This window comes from Scyliorhinus canicula, chromosome 1 (genome assembly GCF_902713615.1).
Source record: "Scyliorhinus canicula chromosome 1, sScyCan1.1, whole genome shotgun sequence".
Taxonomy (NCBI): domain Eukaryota; kingdom Metazoa; phylum Chordata; class Chondrichthyes; order Carcharhiniformes; family Scyliorhinidae; genus Scyliorhinus; species Scyliorhinus canicula.
Genome location: NC_052146.1, coordinates 283,805,313 through 283,826,415, shown reverse-complemented (window position 1 = coordinate 283,826,415; position 21,103 = coordinate 283,805,313). Strand labels below are relative to the sequence as shown.

The window sequence follows — 21,103 nt, the reverse complement described above, 5'->3', positions numbered from 1 at the left end:
TAACAAAATTATTATTATTATAATTGAATGTTTCACAGCTTGTTCTGTCCTCATCAGCAACATATTCAAATGGGGTGGGATTATGGAAACAGGGTACATGGGGGTCACAGTAGTAAAGTGTCTAAGGCAACAGTGTTGCAAATGCGGCCAGGAGGCCATATGTGACCCATCAGGATTCTACGTGTGGCCCACAAGAAAGTTTGTTGACTGTTGCCCATGTGCAGGGTTGCCACATTCCGCTGGTTTCCATCCATGTAGCTTTTTTCCTACCGGTATGACCGAAACAATACACATAAAGCAAGGGCACATGAAGTGAGGTGTGTGCTGATTGCAGACAACATTGACTGTGAGAGCCATGTGCTCCCTCTACGTCAATATTTATTTTGTTTTTACCACTTGAAGTTGATCACAGATCTATTAATATATAAAAGATTGAGCATTTTCTATAACTCATTATGAAATATTCAGCGTGCATTAAATGTGTTCAATCTTATTCATGGGGTGATGGTTTGTGAACATGGCTGATTTCAATCTTGTGGCCCACTGGGATGAAGGAGAGCCTCGGTTTCCCATTGCTGGTGGAGGGGATAGTGGCTAAGCTGAGAGAGAGTGGCAGGGGCCGGACTATACCCATGTTAAAACGTGCAATATGGTAATCGGAGCAGGGTGTGCAAGTTATTGAGTGGTGTAGGAGGAATCTTGGAGCAGCATTTCTCAAGCTAACCAGACTGCCCAGACTAAGGGCCCATGATTGCTTTTCACTGCAGAGATAAATTCGTTTTCTTTTGTTTTTTTTGCATCTTTAGGCTGCCTTGAGTGCTACAGATATGGCATTGGCATTGAATCGATACTTGTGCACTGCTGTCTTGCCGCTTTTAACAAAGTGTGCTCCACTCTTTGCTGGCACTGAACATCATGCGTCCCTTATTGATTCCTTGTTGCACACTGTCTACAGGCTGTCTAAAGGGTGCTCCCTCACTAAAGCTCAGAGGGATGCTATTGAGGAATGCTTACTTGCAATCTGTGGGTAAGTTAAATGATAAGATTTGCTGCGGAGTAAAATTGAATATTTGAGCTTCATGCTATGTCCAACATTCCATCACGTTCTATGTGTCTGAGGTCAGCTAATTTTGATTTGAGTTCAATGATGTCTGAAAACCAATCAGAGAGCACAGGATGCCGTGTGGCACAGTGGGTAACATTCCAACTGCTGGAACACAAGCTCCGGGTTCTGAAGTGCGTGATGGGGGAAACTCCCCCCTTGTGTAAAAGTCAGCGACCAGCCGGATCCTGCTTGGCTCGTTCATCCTGCAGCCATTAAACAAACAATGGCACTTTAATAGGCTGGAGTTAGGACGACCAACCCTCACCAAGAGGGAGTTCCTGCCCCAGAGAGCACTGACCAATTGGCAAGTGCTGACAACTCTCATGTCCCAATAACACCACCACAGCCATCCCAGAGCAAGTTTAAAATTTACCTCCCCTTCCTTCTGTGTTATAGTCAACATTGTGTAATTCTCCAAATACTCTTTACTCCAGATCTGCAAAATTAAGGAACTTATTTTCTTGCTCAATCTCTCTTGCAATGCTTTATCTGATGCTTACTTCTGATGCTTACTTCCCGGTTTACCTTGTATATTCTTTGTTAATTTGGTTCTTGGGGTTGTCCTCAATTTATGCATCTTTGCCTTTTCTTTGGTACCTCAATTTTAAAAAAAACAGAATAATTATATTTTTGCGACAGTATTTTAAGGGACTGTGTAATTATTGTTCTGCTGTACTGGTAAACATGAGAAGGAATCACATCCAAATCTCAACCTAGAGATTTCCCTTTCAGTCAATTACGACCATCCATGATGCAGCACCTATTGAGGAGACTGGTGTTTGATGTCCCCCTGCTGAATGAACATGCAAAGATGCCTCTGAAAGTAAGTATGTGTTTGCCCAAATGTGGTAAGTTCTTTAAAGCCCATTGTTGCTATAGCTCCTGATATTCATGTCAGAATTATTAATGCCCATGCCTAATTGCCTTTGTGAAGGTAGTGATGAGTTCACTTTCTGAACTGCGGCAGTCCATGTGGTGTAGGTACACCAAAACGCTATTAGGGAGGCATTTCCAAGATTTTGACCCAGCGGCTGTGAAGGAATGGCGATACATTTCCAAGTCAGGGTGGTGAGTGGCTTGAAGGGGAACTTGCAGGTGGTGGTGTTCCCATGTGTCTACTGCCCTTGTCCTTCTAGGTGGCAGTGGTCGTGGGTCTGGAAGGCACAGTACAAGGACTGCATTTGTTAAAAATTTTAATCTTAATGTGTGCTGGTAAGAAGGTTAAAATATAATTTCCCTTGAGGTGGTAGAGTGATGATGTTTTGTTTTGCTGTGCTGTTGAAGGATCAAGATAGAATTGGTTTATTGTCACGTGTACCGAGGTACAGTGAAAAGTATTGTTCTGCGTGCAGCTCAAGCTGATCTTTCCATACACAAAAAGAAAATACATAGTAGGGCAAACATAAAATACACAATGTAAATACATAGACACAGGCATCGGGTGAAGCATACAGGAATGTAGCACTACTCAGTAGAGATCAAATCAGTCCAAAAGTCCATCAGTCATTTAGGAGTCTGGTAACAGCGGGGATGAAGCTGTTTTTGAGTCTGTTTGTGCGTGTTCTCAGACTTTGGTATCTCCTGCCCGATGGAAGAAGCTGGAAGAGTGAGTAAGCCGGATGGGAGAGGCCTTTGATTATGTTGCCCGCTTTCCCAAGGCAGCGGGAGGTGTAGATGGATGGGAGGCAGGTTTGTTTGATGAACTGGGCGGTGTTCATGTCTCTCTGTAGTTTCTTGCAGTCTTGGGCCGAGCCGCTGCCATACCAGGCTGTGATGCAGCCAGATAGGATGCTTCCTATGGTGCATCTTTAAAATGTGCTAAGAGTCAATGTGGACATGCCAAATTTCCTTAGATTCCTGAGGAAGTATAGGTGCTGTTGTGCTTTTTTGGTCGTAGCATCGACGTAGGTGGACCAGGTCAGATTGTTGGTGATATGCACAACTAGGAATTTGAAGCTGTCAACCATCTCCACCTCAGTCCCATCGATGCAGACCGAGGTATGTACAATGTTTTGCTTCCTGAAGTCAGTGACCAGCTCTTTAGTTTTGCTGGCATTGAGGAGAGATTGTTGTCACTGCACCGCAACACTAGGTTATCTATCTCCCTCCTGTATTCTGTGTCATCGTTGTTCGAAATTCAACCCACTACAATCACTACAATCAGTTGACATAATTGATAGGTGCTGAGCAGAGCCTTGGTGCTCCTTCAGAGGAAGGAGGTATAGTTTGGGCCACTTTTAGTATCGTAGAAAGAGGGTGTTCAGCCATCGAGCCTCTGCCAGCTTTCTGAAAGAGCTATCCAATTAGTCGTCGTTTTCCTGTCCTTACCTCATTGACCTGTAAATTTTGAGAATTTATGTGAAATGAAATGAAATTAAAATTGCTTATTGTCACAAGTAAGCTTCAAATGAAGTTACTGTGAAAAGCCCCTAGTCACCACATTCCGGCACCTGTTCGGGGAGGCTGGTATAGGAAGATTATTTGATTCTCTTCTGAAAGTTATTATTTCTATGTACTTCCAGCACGCTTTCAGGGAATGCATTTCCAATCATAACAACTGTTTTTTTTCTCTGTTTCCCTCTGTTTCTTTTCCGACTGTACCAGACCTTCTTGTCGCACATTCTTGATGGAGGCCCCGGGAGCAGGTTATCTGTCCGCCTTCTCCGGGAATGATGCACATTACATAATGAGGGAGAAAACAAAATAAAATCAATGTATTTTTTTAAGAAGTAATTTTTTGTTCAGTAACCAACCTGTCATCCTTCTCTTCCAGTTATTGACCAATCACTATGAAAGGTGTTGGAAGTATTACTGTCTCTCCGGAGGTTGGGGTAGCTTCGGAGCTACTTCAGAAGAGGAGCTTCACTTGTCCAGGAAGTTGTTCTGGGGTATTTTCGATGCCCTGTCTCAGAAGGTACCTCTGCAGGGGAAGCAAAACCTGGGATTTCTATCTTACTGTCCACCATAACAACAGTTTTTAATTTATTTTTTTATTTTATTAATTAAGGGCCAACCCACCTACCCTGCACATCTTTGGGGTGTGGGGGTGAGATCCACACAGACACGGGAGAATATGCAAACTCCACACAGACAGCGACCCGGAGTTGGGATCGAACCTGGGTCCTCGGCGCTGTGAGCCAGCAGCACTAACCACTGCGCCACCATGCTGCCCTCAACAGTTCTTTATAAATAACCATTTTTTCTATTGAAATTAACCTGACTAATTCTGTCTCAGCTAATAGTTCTGAAAGCAATTTTCAGTTGCTAGGTCCATTCCCTTTTATTTAATAATTATAGTATCAAATGATATGCAGTCTGGATCCTTTGAGCAAAATATACTTTTCGTGTTCTGAGAAAATGCCACTTCCATTTCCTCTTTTTGTACTGTTTCATATTTAGTAAAAAGTCATATTTCCAATCCTTCTTAAAATCCAAGTGCTTGTTATTTACAACATTTATATTCAAGCACAGTAACTGGGTAAAATTTCTTACCCCTTGTCAAGACCTGTCTGTTGACGCTTCAAAATAACATAATTTAATAATTTACTGTTGAGCTTGTCACATTGTCTTATTTATGACTCACTTTGAGGATGCATTTGTTTTGTAACTAACTGGCATATATGAACTGCCTGGAAATAATTCCATCTTTTCATAGCTAAAGAAAACACAAAAAGTGAAGGAGATAGCATTTTTAAAATTAATAGTTATGGGAATACCTGCCCATAATTTGTAACTTTGACCCCCTCCCCTACTAACAAGATTTCCAAAATGACAGGCAACATGAAAGCCACTTTCACATAAGGAGATAGGCGGTATTGAGGTAATTTAGGGTACAAATTGGCCCGCACCCGATTGTGGTCATGAAACAGGCAGTACGATGTGCCCTCATCCAGGTTAGCCTGAGGATTGCCCAACAGTAATAATCGGGCCAAGTATGGCTGCCTCCCTCACTGGTGATGGCGGATGGGCAGGGGTGTGTGTGTAAGCAAGCATTCCTTTCGGGCAGCGGCCTGGGACGACTAAAAGCAAGTACCAATACGTCCCTGCTGCTGGCTCAGATGGGTCACAGGCTCTCGCAACCAGAAAGTGTTTGCATTTTACATGCAAGAAACATTCAAAATGCAGACCAGTCACTGCCTCATTGTGTTCATACCAATGCAGACTAAAATACAAATAGTGCAGCATTTATAAATCCTTGAATTTCACTAAAGAAAAACCTGCAAGAAATGGATTCTCAGAAACCAAGGGATACAGAGAGTGGAGTTGAAGTTGTAGATCAGCCATGATTGCACTGAATCACAGGGCAGGATAGACGGACCAAATGGTTTACCCCTGCTCCTATTTCTTGTACTCTTATAGGATGAGGTTCTCTGACCTCCCCGTGGCGTGTTTCTTGGTGGTGGGAGACGGCCCGACATTGGCCGGCGGCGGGATCTTCTGGTCCTACTGCTGTCAATGGGAATTCTCATTGAATCCACCCCACGCGCAGAGAAACCCACGGCGGGGGTGCCGGCGCGAACAGCCGTAAGATCTCGCCCAAAGATTACAATAAAATTGCAGATCCTTAATAATAATAATAATAATTCCATTTAGAGATTCACATTCTGAGCGTAATCGGAACTGGAATGTGGACAGAGCAAAATGGAAATGGTGGAGGGAGCGACAGGTGGATTTGCATTACTTTGAAGTGATCAAATGGATGATGCTTTGAGCTTCTTTCTGTCTCTCTGCAGAAATATGAACCTGAGTTATTTAAGCTGGCGTTGCCCTGTTTGAGTGCTGTTGCAGGCGCCCTGCCCCCAGACTACATGGAGTCCAACTATGTGGCAATGATGGAGAAACAGTCTTCAATGGATACAGAAGGAAACTTCAACCCACAGCCCGTAGATACATTAAGGTTTGATTGGGCAGCTTTTGAACACTCCTGTTTCCTGGAGCTTACGTCGTGATCAGGAGCAATCCTTAACTGTGCAAATCGATGACATTAATTTATTGATGCTAGCTAACAATTTTGACTTTCAGGGAAAGGGAGGGGATGGGGGAGGTGAGGGAAGGGGCATTTCAAAACTTTTTTTTGTCTTTTAAATTCATTTGTCTTCCCCTTCTCCTCACAGCGTTCTGACAGTATGGTATAAATCTGCACTTCATACGTCACCAGTTATTCCTTCATATTTTCCGTCACAAATATGAATGTAAAGTGTGAATCGCATGCTTGATTTTTGATAAACAAAGATTCTAAATATTCAGCCTCTCTGTGCAAATTTTCCAGGTTGGAAGTAAATAGTTCCTTGGGTTCAGAATCGCCTGTTACTCTGTTAAATTGACTTTACTGTGTTCTGTGACCTAGGCACTTTTACTGCTCAATATCTAGTTAAACTATAGTGTGTCCTGGGACCCAAAGCACAGACCTTCTTATTGCTTGTGCTGAATACTGTGCTCCTTTTCTTGTTGAGGCACGCTGAAGGTATCTCTTGGTACTTGGCACCAATTGTAGTACAACCAACTGGTTTATTCTACATGAGCTATATGAACAAATAGGATACCTTCTATTTGTATATCAATTTTATACCATATTAACAACATAACATAGCTGTCCCTATGCTAAGCCTACAGTACTGTCTTTACAGTATGAACAAGATGGGTTCTGTGTACCTTTGTGTGTCACTGAGAGGTGCCTATCTTGGACTTCTCTCTCCAGAGAGAAAGGAAAAAGGAAAAACAATGACTATCCTCTGACCATCTCCCAACTGAGTTGAAGTTTGACCCACTGAGTTTTGAATTAAAGTTACTGCCTTATAGGGCAGCACGGTGGCGCAGTGGGTTAGCACTGCAGCCTCACGCGCCGAGGTCCCAGGGTCACTGTCCGTGTGGAGTTTGCACATTCTCCCCGTGTTTGCGTGGGTTTCGCTCCCACAACCCAAAGATGTGCAGGGTAGGTGGAGTGGCCATGTTGAATTGACCCTTAATTGGAAAAAATGAATTGGTTACTCTAAATTTATTTTTTTTTAAAGTTACTGCCTTATATAAAAAGTCACTCCTCGGTGTGCAAGCTTGTGGTATTGGTATGCCTGTAAAGTTAAGCCCCACTGCCAACCACAATGGATAAAAATGATTCTATTGTAACAGGAAATACCTAAGCCTATCCCTGAATGACGTTAAATGTCTCATGCTTTAACTAACATGCAAAGGTAACAGCCAGATGCCTGTAATAGCTGGCCTGTCATCCGTATCCCATATTGGGAATCATCCTAATCAACATTTGAAGTGGGAGCGAATCCCTTTATGCGCATTAACCTTTGATAATATGTTAAAACAAAATTCTTTCCAGTCTATACTAAGTAAGTGACAATCCCAAAATGCCAATACACTGAGTTAACTGATTCAACACGGCACAGTCAAAGCCTTAGAGAAATCATTGCAAAGGACTGGGGATGCATTATACCGCCAATATTAAGATTGGTGGAACAGGTTTCACTGGCTTCACTAAATTTGTTTGGTGATGTGATGCGATACGGGTCCTGGCTGTTTACTTTAAAAATACAGAGGAACAGAGAAAACAAAGCAGCATGAGGAAGTTCTGCGAGGAGTAGTGTTGAGGAGTGACAGGAAGATCAACAAGTTGCAGGACCAAGGTGTGTTCCCCAAACATCTAGAGTCAAAGCAGATCTTACTTAATCCAACACAATAGGCAGTGCATCAGGTTAGTTAGGAGTCGGCACGGCCCCATTAAAGCAAAGTAGTTTCTGTGAAGCTAATGCATTCTTTATAGACCAGTAAGGAAGGACCTCTCCTGGTGGAATTACAGACCTTTGCAGCGTATGGCAGCTCTCTTGAGCTACCAGTTTAGTTTCATTGCCCTGTCTCTTCGCCATACTCATTTATACTTCTCTTGTTTCTGTCTTCCAAATTGAAATTAGTAGCAAAATGAATCTCATTTGAAAGCACTTAGCAGTTGAACCCATGATGTAGTATTTGGTAACACCGTCCTGCCAAGGTATAGGGAGCAGACGTAAAATTCATCATTCAGTCAACAGTTAAGAAAGAGAGAGGGAAGGGGAGAAAACTAAATTTCCTTTCAGCAGTGGCTGACTAATAGCACCATAGTAAGAAGTCTTACAACACCAGGTTAAAGTCCAACATGTTTGTTTCAAACACTAGCTTTAGGAACATTAGTGTTTGAAACAAACATGTTGGACTTTAACCTGGTGTTGTAAGACGTCTTACTGTGCTCACTCCAGTCCAGCGCTGGGCAGCACGGTAGCATGGTGGTTAGCATAAATGCTTCACAGCTCTAGGGTCCCATGTTCGATTCCCGGCTGGGTCACTGTCTGTGTGGAGTCTGCACGTCCTCCCCGTGTGTGCGTGGGTTTCCTCCGGGTGCTCCGGTTTCCTCCCACAGTCCAAAGATGTGCAGGTTAGGTGGATTGGCCATGCTAAATTGCCCGTAGTGTCCTAAAAAGTAAGGTTAAGGGGGGGGGGGGGTTGTTTGGTTACGGATATCGGGTGGATACGTGGGTTTGAGTAGGGTGATCATTGCTCGGCACAATATCGAGGGCCGGAGGGCCTGTTCTGTGCTGTTCTGTTCTATATCTATCTCCACATCATAATATTGCCACAAGCGGTTTACAAGTTATATTAATAGAAAGATGCGGTTCAGAGGGTAACTTTACTTCTTTGTTCACTTCCATTGTCAGTACAACTCTTCCGGAAAAGTTGGATTATTTTGTCAACAAATATGCAGAACACAGTCATGACAAATGGGCAATGGACAGGGTAAGCCTTTTTATTTTACTTTCATTCTTACCTGGGGTTTCCATTTGGTGCAGACGCAACCAGTTGTGAGAGCACCACGCTCCTGAGCTTTCACTGATGCTGCTGTAGATTGGCCAATGGGAAACAAACAAAAGAGGTCTATCTCACAATGTCATTGCTCATCATCTCCCTTTACCAGCGTGACTGAGATCAGGAAGTCGGCGCTTATTACAATGAATCCGAAAAACACCATTGTTCTTCACCAACAAACTGCACCATGTACTTTTCATAAACAATGGACCCACCTCTGAGCACATTTGTTACTTAAATTTTGCAGTGACATTTGATTTTGCTTCATTCTCATTAAGCTGCATGCTCGTCACGTCACAGAAGCATAAAGAGTATTTTCCCTCGGAGAAAGTAGGATGCACTTACAATATATCCCCCACACAGGTTTTGGTAAAATTTGTTCTCATTCACATCTTCAGATCGCAATCTGTTTCCCGTGGAGAGGGTACTCACACACTTCACACCTGCGCTGTTGAGACAGTTGTAAGGAAGTGTACAAGTACTGTACATGCGATTGGCCCTGTGTTGTACCATCCTCTTTGTGGTCAATCTTGTGGTCTGTACACCTTCTCCCAATTCATACACAACATCAGCGACTTGCCATGTTGCCTTGTGCCCAGCATACCAGTATTTCTCTGCTTCATGAGATATTTGAGCACAGCCCCACTTGAGTACACACTGCACCAATGACTGCTGGTTCGATAGAATTTACTACAATGATTAAGTGTCAACTATATCTTGGATAACACCCAAACTGCCATAAGATCAAAATAACATGGTGTTTCTTTCCAGTTTGCAAATGGATGGGTGTACGGTGAAACATGTAACGAGGCTGTCAAGGTTCATCCTTTGTTAAAACCATTCAAACTCCTGTCTGAAAAGGTGGGTAGGAAGGAAATACTTACCTCAATAACTGAGTGTTATTGTACAGAAAATGATGGATACTAAGAAATAATTGAACGGTAATGCTGCAAACTTGCAGACTGAAGCCTGAACAGTTTATAATTATTATTTTATTTTGGATCATTCCTAACATGAAGTTACAGCTTTCAAATTACTCCCAACATTCAATTTTATTTGAAAATACAAATTGTGAAATTCATCAGTATATATTTTTATTCTATTTTGTCTGAAGTTTTGATACACGATCTTTAATCCAAAGTGGATAATGACAGAAAATATGCCCTGTGAAGATATGTGAGAATATTCACATTGAATGGTTAGTATGATGAAATATAGCCCTTATCAAGGTGAATGATGTTTATGCTCAGAAACAATTAACTACCAGAAAATAATGGCAGCAAACTCTTTCAAAACACCAACATTTGCGATTGATTTGTTTTATTTTTCCCCAGCATTTCCAGATCAGGCAGATCTGGATTTCAAAGAACGCTACAATCTGAATTTGTCAAAGATCGAAGATGTGGATATTACAGACACACACAAATCGTTCTCACAGATCTAGCCAATTCCTTATGAGTAAAAGGAAATCCCAGGTCACCTACTGATCGGCAGTACTTCAGAAAAGCCTCTTGACTGAGCAAACCAAAGAGAATGAATGAGTCAAGAAGCTCTCCTCCAACTTCAAGAGTTGGGGACTAACATATGAATTATAAACTGAGACCCTCCTGGATAGTTTATGAATTTTGCCAGAGCAAATCTTGGGGGCGCTTCTCTAAAATGGAGACTAAGTGTTTGCGCCGTCGTGAATGCTGTCGCATTCGGTGGGCCCCGATCGCGGGCCAGACCCCATTGGATGGAGGCCCCACCTGGCGAAGGAGCTGTTTTCCCCACCCCACAGGCGGTCCCCCCCCACAGACCCTTTGCGCAGAGTTCCCGCCGACAGCGACCAGGGGTGAACGCCGCCGGCGGGACTCTGCTTTCTCCGCGCGGCCGCTCGGCACATCCTGCCAATTCCAGCGGCCCACGGCCGGCGCCGCGTCGAACACGCCGGCGCAAATGGCGGTGATTCTCCGCACCTCGGAGAATCGCGCTCCGGCGTCGGGGCACCGTGGCGCGGTTGCAACGATTCTCCGGCCCGATGCGGGGCTCGGAGAATCGCGCCTCCTATGTCCATTGATATGAATCAAACATTTTGGCTGGGATGTGGCGGCCCATTTTCCGCAGGTGCAAATCCCATAATGGCCAGCGTGTTCCTGGCAGACCCAGCGAACCCCTCGTGGGCACCACAGACGCGGCTTTCACCAGACCCGACTACGTCCCAGGCCTGTGCCGTGCGGCTGCCCGTTCAGCCCGGGGGACCATCTTACTACTTCTGCGGTCAGGGCCAACACCCTCGGCAGCGTTGCTCAGCCCGCACCGCGATATTTAGGTTTTCGCCAGTCTACTTTAGAGTTGATTCAGCTCCGAGTTGCAGTACCATTAATGGCCACTGCCTTAGCCGGTCACAGATTACTGCTTGACTGCAATGATGGTGATGTGAGCTCTTTTTGATGTTTTTTTTCCCCCCAGTTTAACTCTTAAGGTCTGCTGACAAAAGTGACTTCATGCAGCAAAATGGCTGCAGGACTTCCAAATTGTCAGCAAACTGTGAAAAAAAAAGCTTTTCACAGGCTTCTTATGGCTGTGAGGATCTGTTCCTGAACAGAGTCTTCCTCCCAGCCTAGGCTGCAGTACTTAGCTTCAACAGGAATGAATTCTCCTGTCTGTGGAGTTCAACTCAAAGTGAGACCATCTTTAATATGTTATTTAATTTCTGTTGCTGCTTAGAAACAGGAGCAGTTAGACTTTTATAATTTACTTCTCTCCGATTTCTCCAAGGTGTAGTCCAATGGCAGGTCAAAGGTGGGGCGCGATTTACTCGAATGGGAATAGAGTTCCATAGCATTTTTATATGGTGTCCCAATCTCTCGTCCTCCCGACGCAACCCTCGAACACCCCCAAAGCCCCAACTCACCTATGAGGGGCTCCTCAGGCCCCATACACCCCTTTAACCCACAAAAGGCATCCCTGGGCCCGATCAGCCCGATCAGGAAAAATGCCAGGATGCCCAAGTGGCACCAGCAATGCCAGGGTGCCAACCTGCCCAGAGGGCAAGCACCTGCGGGCCTCCGATCCCCTGGGAGACCCCCACGAGTGCTGTCCCGTCTGGTCCCCATTTGTCAGGACCTGCACTGAACGGTGCTCGCCCGAGGTCTCCAAGGCGAGGGGGTGACATCTCAAGCCTCAGGTAGATTATGGGAGTGCATATCAGAGTGTGACTAGCTGTCTCATTCTAATGTGCAGATTTGTCAAAAGGTGATCCCGTCCACAATGGGCGGGATTCACATTGCAAATTCTCATGAGATTGTGTTGGATCTCGCAAAGCGTGACGAGTCAAGTAGATCCTGGAAGCAGAATCTACGGCACCTACCGGTCAAGTAGCGCTGCTTTTTGGCCGCAACACGCTGGCAAATCGCGCCATAGGTGTGTGTGATGTGTAGAATTCCCACAAAATCACTTAAACATGGTGAGGTTTGACGGTTATTTCACTTTAATACGAGTTGATTTTTCTCTACTGGGTGCAAAGGGGATGTGGCTTGCATTTGGCTTGGTCAGATCTTCAAAAAGCTTGCCGCCACCATGATACGCTCTGCTTATTTTTGATTTAATCGTGCCAGTCGTACACAAGGATTGGCAAAATATTAATGTGGGATCTTTATTTGTAGGTAAGATTTATTTGCAGGTCAGACTTTATACAGACAGCATTCACTGAGCAGCTCAGTATACTACATCTCATTTTTATCCTGCTGCTTGCAGACTTGACTGCAGCTCATGGGACATCACACCCTGTGGAGGCACGTAATGATTACCAGAAGTTTAAAATATGTTTCTAAAGGCTAGATGCAAATCAGATCACAACATCATACACATATCCTAACTCACTTTCTATGACCTGAGGAAAACCAAACTAATGCTTCTTGATTTCCTGAAAGACATTCCATTTTTAAAAAAAAATTGTTAATATAATTTGGAGAAACATAACGTGTTCAAATAAAATTGCAGGACAAGGAAGTGTATCGTTGGCCAATAAAAGAGTCTCTAAAAACAATGGTTGCCTGGAGTTGGACAATTGCGAGGACCCGAGAAGGCGAGTCCATGGTCCTATACAACAGGACACGTCGAATCTCTCAGTCCAGTCAGGTAAGACCAACATTAAAAAAAAACTACTAGCTGAATTTTCCATTGACCAGTTATGCAGCAGGTGTGTTTTGGAATGGATTCAGTTGTCTTTCCTAACTAAAACCATTTGGCATTTGACACCCTTGCTGATTGTATGTACTAATGGGAAAAGGATAAAAGCAAATTACTGCGGATGCTGGAATCTGAAACGAAAGGGAAAATGCTGGAAAATCTCAGCAAGTCTGGCAGCATCTGTAGGGAGAGAAAAGAGCTAACGTTTCGAGTCCGATGACTCTTTGTCATGGGAAAAGGATGTTGTTTGTAGCTCCCGGTTTTTGGTTATGCTCAGGAAGAAGATGCAGAATAAAAGCAAAATAAAATAGTCTTGTCCGTCACCAGGACAACCTGTCTTTCTCTCAATCATCACTCCAGTCGTCATCACCTGCTATCAAATAACTAGCTTAACCAATCAATTCTTGAATAGCAGCTCTGCTATGGTGAACATACATTTTGCAGAAACACACAGCCAACCTCTGTTGTTCATACAGAAATGGTTGCTTCTAACCTTACTTCTAATGCAGTGTCCGTACTAAATATTAACTTTAACCCATTGCACACAGCATTGGTTCAGTTGAAGTATGGCCAGGCATAAATGCCACACAGTACTAAGGGGTAAAACAGGCAAAATAATACAGCAAAAATAATATATAATTAATATAATCGAAACAAAAGTCAAACTCTGGAATACTGTTTTTGAATAATGTTGGATAAAACGTAGAGGTCTGAATTTTGTCAACATTGAAGAGATTCCATCCGTGGGACAGAAAGTTGGAGCTGATGCTGTGCTAATGAGTGTCAGGTCTCTGGAGCAGTATTTTACCAGCAATGGCTAATTAAAAGGCTGCTGCCGGGGACACTATCCAATTGATAGTGGCAACCACCTCTCAGAGATGCCAGTCCAAACAGGAGGCCGGTAGCTCGACAGCCATGACAGCACGGCTATTAGAGGTGGCTACTTCTGAGGCTGCTGGCTGCAGGATATGTCTCCTTGAAAATACAGGCTGGACCTTTATGGCCATTGATGTTGGCAGGACCTTCCTGTCCCACTGTCAGGTTTCCCGGTGGCGAGGGGTGGATTCAATAGGAAACCCCTTTGACAACGGTAGGGGCCAGAAGACCCCACCGCCGGGCAAGAGTGGGTCTCCGCTCCCTGCCGGGAAACAAGCGGTGCGTCGCACGGTAAATCCCACACACGGTAATTTTTTTCTCTCTGGTGCCAGGGTAATGCAGGCCGACGCTGATGATTGGAGGGCATACACTCCAGTAACAGCACTTTGCCACAGGGTCAACTATTGCTACCAGGGACATCTCCCCACACAACTGAAGTTGGTAAAATGGCGGTGGAGGAAAATGATCCTTAATTGGCTCAATTGGGTGCCCGGTCGACACCTGTGCCACTGAGGTTCAGCAGCAGAAAGCCGGACTCTCCTCCTGACGCTCGCCACCGCTATTTTGCCAGCCCACCTCCCTCCCAGCCTGTCATTGGAGGGCTGGTGAAATCTAACCCTTGAGGTGATGCTGACATGAAGTGATACTGCAAAAGAGCTGGTAGCAATCTACCTTCCTGGACTACATTGAGAGAAGATGGTGTCTGGCATGGGGACAACAATGAAAAATGGTGAAAATAATAATCACTCTTAACATGTTAAATAAAATAAGTCAAAAGGCTGTCACCTAACTGTTTTTTGTTTTCCTCTCCTTCCTACTGTTATAACTCATTGTATTTAAATAGATGCAGAAGGTAACTATTTCTGTCTGTTCTTTGCACCTGTCTTTACAATGGTGTCTCGACCTTTTGCTCAGATTTCTGTAGATTCTGCACATGGCTACAGTCCTCGGCCGATCGACATGAGCAATGTTACACTTTCAAGGGACCTGCACGTAAGTCGCTCCTGCTCCAGTTAATCTGTTACAACATATGCTCTGTGTCAGATTCCGTGTGATCTGTTGTCAAGAGTGCAATTGAAGAAATACGATTATATTATTGATATTATTTATGGCTTTTCTTCCTGAAAAGTTCGATCGACCCAACATTCACACCTCCATGGAATCCACAGGAGGCAGCCATTCAGTCCATCGTGTCTCTGCCAGCTCTTCGAACCAGCCATTCAATCAATCCCACTCCCCTGCTTTACCGCTTTGAAGGGAGAGGGTTTGAGAGCTCTAATATACTCTCTGTGAAAAAGTATACATGGAATCCTTTCCTTTGAGCCGAGGCATAGACTATAAGAGCAGGAAAGTTATGCTGGAACTATATAAAACGTTAGTTAGGCCCCAACTTGAGTACTGTGTGCAGTTCTCATCACAGAAATGATGTAATTGCATTCAACAGGGTACAGAGGACATCTATGAGGATGTTGCCAAATCTGGAAAATTGCAGCTACGAGGAAAGATTGGATAGGCTGGGGTTGTCTTCCTTGGAATAGAGGAGGCCGAGGGGAGATTTGATTGTGATGGGTCTGGATAGAGTGGATGGGAAAGGCCTATTTACTATGGCAGAGGTTAGTGACTAAGAGACATATATTTAAAGTGATTGGTAGAAAGATTAGAGGGGAGATGAGGAAAGGTTTTTTGACCGAGAGGGTGTTGTGGGTCTGGTACTCACTGCCTGAAAGGGCGAGAGAGGCAGAAACCGTCATTTCATTTAAAAGGTGTTTGGATATTCACCACAAGTGCTAGAAAGTGGGATTAGACTGGGCGGCATGTTTTTGGGCCGTTGCAGCCACGATGGGCCAAGTGGCCTCTTTCTGTGCCATGAACTTTCTGTGATTCTAATTTCACACAAAACATCCCCAGTTATAATTATAAGATTACTCCCCCTGTTCTGGACTCCCGCACCAGAGGGAATCACTTTGGATTGTTTTGCAGTTTAAAAAAATCTCAATCACTCCTCAAACTGCAAACTCAAGATCATTCAAGCCAACTTCACACGTTCTTCATAGGTTAACATTTTAAGCTCTGATGACCTACATTAGACCCCCTCCAAGGTCAATATATCCTGAAGTTTCCTAAAACTGAATGCAGTCCTCCTGATGGGGTTTGACCAAGTGTTACAACCCCAGTTGATGTTACTACTGGACAAGTAAGATGCCAGGATGGAACCTATTTATTTGATTAGAGACATAGATGAACTTAGTCACAATACTGCTGATTAACGTTTAAAGAAGGAACAAAATATTTATTATACAACAAAAGGTTAACTATTCCTTCGCCCCAGCTATACCTTTGCAGCTATATGCAGAATTGGAAAGATAACATAAGTGACAAAATACATCTTATATATCTATCTATTAAGATGCACTTCCTCTACCTGTAAAGAAGTAAACTCTCTGCGGCTGTAGCAAAGTGAACTCCCTGTACCTGATGGTGCACTCCCTGTACCTGTATAAAGGTAAACCCCCTGTAAAATCTATTGGGAGGTTTGAGATTTTTGCATGTTTGCTTCTTCCAGCTGGTCTCTCTGCAGCTGCAGCTTCGTGTATTCTTTTCACCTGTCCTGCTGCTCATCTTCCCTCCTGTCCCTCTTTCTCAAGCCTGAAGGAATTGCTGAATGGGATTTTAAAAAGGTGCATTGTCAGGACCTCTTAAGAACTTACATTTATATAAGGTAAAGACTCCAGAGTCCCAGATGACCACAGACTGATGGGGAAAGCCGACTCTATGTGATTTAACCTGAGGATCACCACAACACAGGTGAGGGGCAAGGTTGAGATGACGGACCTTCATGAATAACCTCAGCTGGTACGGGAATTGAACCCGTGCTGTTTGCCTTGCCCTGCATCACGAACCAGCTCTCCAGCCAACTGAGCTCAACAGCCAACCTCTTAAGAACAACTTGCATTTATATTGTGCTTTTCCCAATCACCAGACACCTTAGCACTTTTCAGCCAGTGAAATAGCGCTTTGAAATGCAGTCACTGTTGTAAACTTGCCCAGCACATGACCACCTCCTGATTTACTAGCAATCATTTGTCGGCAGGTTGATAAGTATTGATGGCAGTGCTGATGACGTTAAACTTGTGCTACAGTCTTAAAGCGAACTGAATTTCAACACCCTAACTGGAGAACAGGCTATAGAAGTGTATAACTCATTCCACTTTGAGAATGAAGTTGAAAAAAATAACTTTGAAGTGGCTGTTAAAAAAATTGATCAGTATTGTGAGCTTACAAAAATGACAAGCTTGGTAAAAGATTGCAAAAGCAACAAAAAATAAGACTGGAAGATTCAATTAAAATGCCCTGTGCAACTAAAGAATCTGAAAATAGTAAACGTGCTGAAACGTTGAATCAAAGTGAAAAATATTTGCCTCCATGAAAGCTATGACGCAGTTAAAAATTCATCGCATTTAAAAAGACCAGCCTGTCCACCCAAAAAAAAACGCTTCGGAAGTCAGACATTTCAGACATGCACAGTTAAAGGAAAAAACGTGCAATTCAGAATTTGAATGTTCTGCACATGTGCGGGACCAGTTCGCAGATTGAAAAACGACGTGATCCGGAAGAATACCATTCTGCGTATGTGCACTTCAAAAAAGCGCGCACTCTGGACGAGGATCGATTTGCGCATGCGCAATGTTTGTTTGCGCATGATGTCATGGACATGATGACATCAGAATGTTGTGGACACGCCCACTTAAAGGAAAACTTTAAGGAAAACGGCCCAGAAATTGAATAAAACAAGTTTTAAAGGGACAAAACAGAATTTTTTTTATCTCGCAAGGCAGAACATTTCCTGAATTTGAACAAACAGCTGAAGAAGGCCTCTGCAGTACTATGGAAGAAAATGTTTGCAGCGTGCAACAAGAAGGAAATGTCAACAAATCTAAAACTAAAGAAGATAAATCCTACATTGAAGAATATTACTCAGAAATGGCAGAGATATTCGGGTTTGATGATTATTCTGTTAGTAACAAGATTGAAAATCTAAATAGCACTCTACTAATGGTAGATGAATCCAATACATTGATGGAATTTCATACTGTTGCTACATCGGATAGCAGTAACCTGACAAATGACAAATGAACGACCACATAGAGAGCAATGAAAGAAGAGACTACGAAGATTTATCTAGTTTATTTGATCAACAAAAAGAAGACTATGAAGATCTATCCAATGTCTTTGCGAATAGTGATAAAGTGATCATAAATAGCATACAAGCTGTGCAGGACTCAGCTGGACTGTACACAAAATCATGACAATCAGAGTACAACAATGAATAATTTAATTGAGAACTCATCAATTGTGAACAACCTACAAGAAAATGACATCTTGGAGAAGTTGATGCCAGATGAGAAGCACCTGGCTTCAACGATACATTGGATCATCCAGAAGTGATTGGTGTCACAAAGCTCAACAATGCATCAGATTTTCCACAGGAACCTGAGATGATAAAGTGCAGCAAAACGTCAGATAATACAAAGGACACTGATAGCATAAAGATTGAAAATGAATTAAACAATCTAGAAGGAACAGATCCTGAGCACAAAAATGAGAAAATATGGAACAACAGACTACACAATGGTACGACTCTGAAACCGCAAGACAGCTAAACAGCACAGTCCAATGCAATGGCAAGAAATTGTTGAAACTTGCAGTCACACTTGACAGACCATACAGTCTGGAAAACAATACAGATGGCAACTGAGCAAAGGACTGCAGGACAGTGTGTGAAACAGTTGCAGGTGGAGGTAGAACAAACAAATGTGTGTGCAGACAATACAAAATTCGTATTTTCTCAAAGGCCAAAAAGCAAACCAGTTTTTCAGGAAAAGGACACACAAAATCGACACCACAAACACAGAGAAAAGACCAGGTCAGACAACAAAAGTGGTTCAACTAGTTGAACACTTGATCAATTTTAACTGATGACTTGTTGGTACTTCAACACACTATAAGTGAAGACTGAATACAGATTCAATTTGTGGAATGTAAAAAGTTTTTTTTAAAGTTGTTAACTACTGTACAATTTCAGTACTGAATTACATGTAAAGAACGTACAATGCTTCTTACCCAACATATTTGTAGAAATCTCCAAACATCTTTGAAAAAAGGGGGATGTAGTGATATGTATCTTGACTGGGATGTAAAGAGTTAACAAGTTCATGATAATGATTCATACCACTAGAGGGAACCACAGATCAGACCTATAAATATCATGTGACTAGGGGATTCTGGGATTAGATTAGAAAATGATTAGGATGATAATAACAATCACTTATTGTCACAAGTAGGTTTCAATGAAGTTACTGTGAAAAGGCGCCGGTTCGGGAAGGCCGGTATGGGAATTGAACCCACGTTGCTGGTCTTGTTATGCATTACAAGCCAGCTGTTTAGCCCACTGTGCTAAACCAGCACCATTTTAAGTTAAGAGTTAGGAGAGAGCTGGAAGAGTGTCAGGCATAGAGAGCAGTTGTATACATGAGAGGTCTGTAAGTTAGAGATAGCATAGTTTTATATAATAACCTTCTACTTTAGGAATGCGAACAGATCTTAATAGTAACAAATTTATGGTTTTGTTCGTGAACAAAGCTTTGTGTTCTTTATTCAACACTACACATCCGAGCCATCCAGATAAAGCAGAATAGAGAATACAACTCATCAGCTGAGCATCCATAATTCCATAGGTTTCCACATTAAATATTTCTTCATCTTAATTCTAAGTGGACAATCCTCTATCCTGATATTGTGACCCTCTAGTTCCCGGCTCTCCAGCAGGGTAAAACAGTTTCTCGGCATCCACCCTGTCAAACGCTCTAAGAATTTGAAATATATGATAATATTAATCTTTATTGTCACAAGTAGGCTTATATTAACACTGCAATGAAGTTGCTGTGAAAAGCCCCTAGTCGCCACACTCCGGCGCCTGTTCGGGTACACGGAGGGAGAATTCAGAATGTCCAAATTACCTAACAGCAGGTCTATTTAAATATTTAAATGAGATCTTCTTTCATTCTTCTCAATTGGAGCTAATATAGGCCCATTTTACTCAGTCCCTCCACAGGGTTGAAGCCCTCACATTGTAGTATACAGGCATGTTCTTCCTTATTCAGAGAACCATAACCTACGCAGAGTTTGATAAGTAAATGATCAGTTGTGCAGCTTCCACTTCTGAAGAAATTTTTCTACACAGTTTGAAATATTTTTAAAGCGGTTATGACTGTACTTCTTTGCAATTTATCACAGGCAATGGCAGAGCTGCTGGCAGAGAACTATCATAATATCTGGGCTAAGAAGAAGAAAAACGAACTAGAAGTTAAAGGTAATGTGACATGTTGCATTGTCATTTGGTTATCGTGATATTGCTGGAACCTGTTGGTTCATTCTGATTGTTTTATGTGTGCGCTTAGGTTAGTAAATCGTGTGACAGAGCGTTGAAATACTGTTCCGCGATTTGGTCAAGATTTGATGGGTAGTCCTACTTTGGTCCAATGAAGTGGATCTAATTTGGTGCTGAATGTACCATCCCGTAACATCATCTTAATCTGTGTTTCATGATCAAAAACAATAAAATGGTCAAAAAACTCCCCAACTTTTCCTTATCAGAGAAATACGGGTAAATCATAAATTACTCGATCAATTAACCACCATTCTTCTCGTCACGGTACATTGTGTATTTAAATATTTTTCTTTCCACAAGTATAAACCGTTATTTTATATCATTTTTCTCAACAACCTTCTATTTTTAAAAAATATATTTTTCTTCGATTCTTAACATTTTATTATTTTATACATAAACCAAAACAATGTAAAACATCAAGAACGGCAACCCACCCCCCCCCCCCCCAACTCCACCAACCAATACCCCAATAACACAACAGACCTCTCCCTCCCCCAACCACCCCCCTACCCTTAACAGCTGGCAGTATCCATCTCTTTTTAAAAAAAATTTAGAGTACCCAATTATTTTTCCAATTAAGGGGCAATTTAGCTTGGCCAATCCACCTATCCTGCACATCTTTGGGTTGTGGGCGTGAAACCCACGCAGACACGGGGAGA

General features: G+C 42.9%; 1 protein-coding gene across 4 annotated transcripts in view; it reads left to right on the top strand.

Moving 5' to 3' along the window:
* ryr2a (ryanodine receptor 2a (cardiac)) overlaps positions 1 to 21,103 on the top strand; it is a 936,900-nt gene that overhangs the window by 676,930 nt on the left and 238,867 nt on the right. For all 4 annotated transcript variants that reach the window (XM_038814319.1, XM_038814304.1, XM_038814294.1 and 1 more), the window contains 9 exons: positions 807 to 1,027; positions 1,838 to 1,928; positions 3,879 to 4,019; positions 5,839 to 6,002; positions 8,800 to 8,878; positions 9,719 to 9,808; positions 12,932 to 13,069; positions 14,912 to 14,989; positions 20,291 to 20,366. In XM_038814319.1, the coding sequence (XP_038670247.1) occupies positions 807 to 1,027; positions 1,838 to 1,928; positions 3,879 to 4,019; positions 5,839 to 6,002; positions 8,800 to 8,878; positions 9,719 to 9,808; positions 12,932 to 13,069; positions 14,912 to 14,989; positions 20,291 to 20,366 (1,078 nt within the window). The remainder of the gene's footprint in view (positions 1 to 806; positions 1,028 to 1,837; positions 1,929 to 3,878; positions 4,020 to 5,838; positions 6,003 to 8,799; positions 8,879 to 9,718; positions 9,809 to 12,931; positions 13,070 to 14,911; positions 14,990 to 20,290; positions 20,367 to 21,103) is intronic.